The 4655-nt window shown below is 31.9% G+C and overlaps 1 protein-coding gene across 1 annotated transcript; it reads left to right on the forward strand.

The window, feature by feature from the left end:
* Positions 1 to 691: 691 nt before the first annotated feature.
* LOC149531567 (cytochrome P450 716B1-like) lies at positions 692 to 4064 on the forward strand. Its single transcript, XM_089807919.1, has 3 exons — positions 692 to 1619; positions 3297 to 3484; positions 3753 to 4064. Exons 1-3 carry the CDS (start codon positions 692 to 694, stop codon positions 4062 to 4064), a joined length of 1428 nt encoding a protein of 475 aa, XP_089664045.1.
* The last annotated feature ends 591 nt before the right edge of the window (positions 4065 to 4655 follow it).

The following is a 4655-nucleotide window of genomic DNA, read 5'->3' on the forward strand; positions in this document are numbered from 1 at the left end:
CCATTATAAATAAGTGGAGAACCAACCATCAGTAACCCAACTTGAACTCATTTTTATTATTTTATAATTTATACTATCAATTATCACTCTCTACCCTACATCCTAAAATTTATTGCTATCCTATCATTGAGGTCCTCTAGCATTCATTTCCCTTAAAATAGCAGTGATATGCACCACCACCGTCAGATCCTAAGGAAAGGCATATTTTATCAATCTAATTCAAAAAGATTGACGAGAATTTAATAAGGAGTACATCACTCTAACTCAAAAAGATATACAAGAATATAATAAGGAGTTCACCAGTCTAATTTTTAAAAAAAGGCTTCAATTGATGTGGTCAATAATGCCATCACTGAACCTAACGCCCAAATTAATATAGCCTGACGATATGAATCGGTTCTCGAACTGAATTATTGTGTGCATAAACAACATTAAAAACCCATGCGTCCATTAATACATTGGTAGGTGTGTGGTAAACCTCAATCTTATTTTGCAAATGTTTCAGCGGGAAGGCAACTGAATTATTGAAGGATTAGACAACATTAAAGACCCATATGTCCAATGCAGCATTAGTAGGTTTGTTATAAAACTAAATACTGTTTTGCTCAAGGTTTCAGTTGGATGAAATCTGCTATAAATACCGCCAATCTAATTATCTCTCATCACTAGCAAACATCAGAGAGAAATCGCCATGGATATCCTTGTCATAGCAGGTTCAATCATGGCATTTTTGCTGCTTGTTTATATAATAACTCCCACTTTTTCAATGCGAAAGCCAGCAGTTCCTCAGGGAAGCTTTGGGTGGCCAGTGGTAGGAGAAATGCCAGAGCTTCTAGTCTCAATATGGTCTAGGGGCTTCGAGAACTTTCTAGAAGATAGAAACAAGCGTTTTGGAAACACTTTCAAGATATCTATCTTTGGAAGATCTGTGGCCATGTTGTACAGTGCTGAAGGCAATCGATTTCTATTCAATGCAGATGTCCAAAACTATTATCCTCACTCAGTTGTGAAGGTGTTTGGAAGTTCAATACTTAGCAAGACGGGTGAAGATGCAAAACAAGTGAGAAAGATGCTCATGACGTTCTTAAAACCACAAGCCATGCAAAAATTCGTGGGGAAAGCAGATTTCATTGTGAGTGAAGAGCTGAAGAATTATTGGATTGGAAAGAAGGAGGTGGCGGCATTTCATCTCATCAAGCACGGTATGTTTGCAGTGGCTTGCAGTCTCTTTTTGAGTATGGTGGATGAAGTAGAACAAAGAGAGTTGTATATTCTTTTTAAACGTGTAGTTGAAGGTATTGTGCAGATCCCTTTGGATTTCCCGGGAACGCCATACAACAAAGGATTGAATGCTAGAAAGAGAATTCATAGGATAATGAAGAAGATCATTGATAGGAGGAGGGAAGATCTTTTGAATGGGTCTGCTTCAGTAGAGCAGGATCTCTTGTCATTCCTTTTGTGTAATGCTGATGAGAGGGGGCAGTTTATGGTGGATGAAGAGATTATTGATAACGTGATGGTGCTTTTGGTGGGGGGGCATGATACCAACGTTATTACCCTAACTTTTCTCCTCAGAAATCTTGCTCTACATCCTCATTGTTATACCCAAGTGCTCCAAGGTACAAAGTACTATCTACTTCTTTCTTACTGCTACGGTACATTCAGTTTTCATTTGTTTAAATGATTTATTTAAAAAGTTGATTATAAAAAGTTGGTATGATTTCATGTATACTGATTTTGGTTTTATAAGTATATTTTAGATTTTGACTTGTTTGAGTGGTTTATTTCAGTCAGTCTTAAACATCATACATTAAGGAAGAAGTTAAGTTTGGAAAAATAAGTCAACTTTGATTATTTAACACTTTTATTTTAGAATCAAGCTTTATGGTGTGATAGTTGTTATAAAAGAAATCTTAACTGTAAACATCACACACTAAGGGTTGACTTCTAAAATAAGAATATTAAATAGTTTAAAATGTCTTTTTTTTTCTAAGTTTAACATTTTCCTTTATGTGTGATATTTAAAGGTGGTTTCAAGAAGCTAGGACAATTTGACATATTAGATTAGTTTAACCATTATACTTAATGTTTTGATCCATTTAAATGATTTGTTTAAAATTGTACTAACAAATGGATCTTATTAGAGAAGTTAAAATAATTTTGCATATTACATTTGGTTTAAACAACACATTTAATTTCTTTTATCTATTAAAGTGATTCATTGAAATTGAAATATAAATATTGTCATACCCTAGTGTTCCAAGGTATAACACATCCATCTACTTTTTTTCTATTACCATACATTCAACTTTCATTTGTTTAAATGATTTACTTAAAAAGTTGATTTTAAAAAGTTGGTATGATTTCATATATATTGATTTTGGTTTTAAAAGTACATTTTAGATTTTGACTTGTTTTATTGATTTATTTCAAATTGTACTAGTAGATAGGTCTTATTAAAGAAAGAAATCCATAGTATAAATATCACATGTTAAAGGTTGAATTCTAGACTTAAAAACTGTTAAATAGACAACATTGACTTACTTTTTCTAGGCTTATTTTTTTTCTTAGTGTATCATGTTTATAGATGGTCAAAAGAAAGTAGAAGACTAATAAGTTTAACTATATACTTGATAGTTTGATTCATTTGAGTGATTTGTCTAAAACTATACTAATAGATGTGTCTTAATGGAGAAGCTAAAATAATTTTACATATTAGATTTTGTTTAGACTACACACTTCAAGTTTTTGATGTATTTAAGTTATTCATTGAAATTCTATTAATAGATAAATCCGATTAAAGAAATTAGACAATTTTATATATTGAATTCAACTTAAACAACACATGTTTATTTAAGTGAGTGAAACCTCAGTATGTACTCTCTAAACCTAATTCAATATGTAAAATATGATAAGTTTTTAGACCCTCTTATTACTTCAATTTCAAATAAGTTGCTCAAATAAACCAAAACTTAAACTATGGTACCATTAAATAGAATACATTAAGATTTGACTTGTTTATTAAGTGATTCATTTCATAAACTAATATGATCTATGATGTATTGTTCAACAACCCATTTGACTTGTTTATTAAGTGATTCATCTGGTAGATCATTAAAGAAACTAATATAATCTATGATGTATTGCCTAAACAATAGATCAAGAAAACTAATATGATTCATGATGTACTGCCAAACAAATCCAAACTTAAAGTGTATGATTTAACACCAATCTTAATACTATTCTATCTTATTTTAATCGCTTCATTTAAAACTATTGACATGAGGGAAGCACAGAACATTTGCAGATCATGAGAGAGATGGACGGGAGGCAGGAGATGGAATGGAATGACATACAAAAGATGAAGTATTCATGGAGAGCCGCTCAAGAGACACTAAGATTGCAACCTCCAGCTGCAGGCTCATTACGAATGTCCTCCAAAGACATCTCTTACAATGGATTTCTCATTCCCAAAGGATGGAAAGTAAGCCAATCAAAGATCAACAGATTCATTTTCTTTTTTCCATATGATCTTATCATAAGCTGTTCAATAGTGTCTTTCCGTATGAGTTTAACATTTAATTTGTATTCAATTCTTATTCAACGGTTCATCATGACAAATAGACCACTGAATATGATTAATACCATTGAGCAGATGATATATAAATTTAAACCAAAATCTCAAACAGTCTTCGTCTTATAGACAAAAAAAAAAACTTGATGGCTTGATAATTGTGTGTAATGGAGTGCAGTTAGCTTGGGCAGCATATTCGACACATAAGAAAGCAGAGTATTTCGCTGATCCAGAGAAGTTTGATCCAGCGAGGTTTGAAGGGAGTGGACCAGCGCCATTTACATTTGTGCCCTTTGGAGGGGGCCGTCGAATGTGCCCGGGCAATGAATTTGCACGAATGATTGTTCTTGTTTTTCTTCACAATATTGTCAAACATTTTACTTGGGAATTGGTGGATGTAAATGAAAATATCTCTGCTAATCCACTTCCTATCCCGGAGCAAGGAATGCCTCTTCGACTGCTTCCACGCTCTCACCACCTCAATGTTTAAGCAATGATACATCTTATTGGAGGTTTATTCATATACCTAGTTATCAATAAGCCTACAAAAATGTTGGCACTCAAGGAGCTTAGATATTATTAGCCCCTATTGTGTATGAATTATATAGATCAATGTTTGGCAAAGTGTATTATTTTAAATGTATTATTTTAAATACTATTATAAATATATAACAATATATTTTATTTTAAACATGTATGTCAAAACTTATCATGAATCAAGCATGTATATGTACTATTAGGTAAGTGGATGTTTTTACGGTTCTAATTCCTTATAAAGAATCTATGATAGTCTTGTAAGTATATGGATACAACAGAAATATTATATTATTTTACTCTTCTATTTGTATCTTACATTGTTCCTACTTGTAATAAGTATTGTCTTGAGAAGCTTATGAGAATGATGCAAAATATTGTAATATTTAGGCTTCTTTCATGTTGACCCAAAATACTTGAAATAGATTTATATTTTTCTCTTTTGTTTCACAAGGATGATCCAAAGATTTGTGTTTCTTCTTGAAATGATAAAAAGAGTGTGAATTTAATAGTTGTAATAGGTATTGAAAAGGATGAAAATGAATAA

Source organism: Cupressus sempervirens, chromosome 11, assembly GCF_028749045.1.
Source record: "Cupressus sempervirens isolate cs-2001-9-10 chromosome 11, ASM2874904v1, whole genome shotgun sequence".
Taxonomy (NCBI): domain Eukaryota; kingdom Viridiplantae; phylum Streptophyta; class Pinopsida; order Cupressales; family Cupressaceae; genus Cupressus; species Cupressus sempervirens.

Excerpts from the sequence above, each read along its gene's own strand:
- LOC149531567 (XM_089807919.1), top strand. The coding sequence starts at position 692 with ATGGATATCCTTGTCATAGCAGGTTCAATCATGGCATTTTTGCTGCTT. Across the intron at positions 1,620-3,296 it reads TTATACCCAAGTGCTCCAAG|AACATTTGCAGATCATGAGA; the intron begins GTACAAAGTACT and ends AGGGAAGCACAG. Across the intron at positions 3,485-3,752 it reads TCATTCCCAAAGGATGGAAA|TTAGCTTGGGCAGCATATTC; the intron begins GTAAGCCAATCA and ends AATGGAGTGCAG.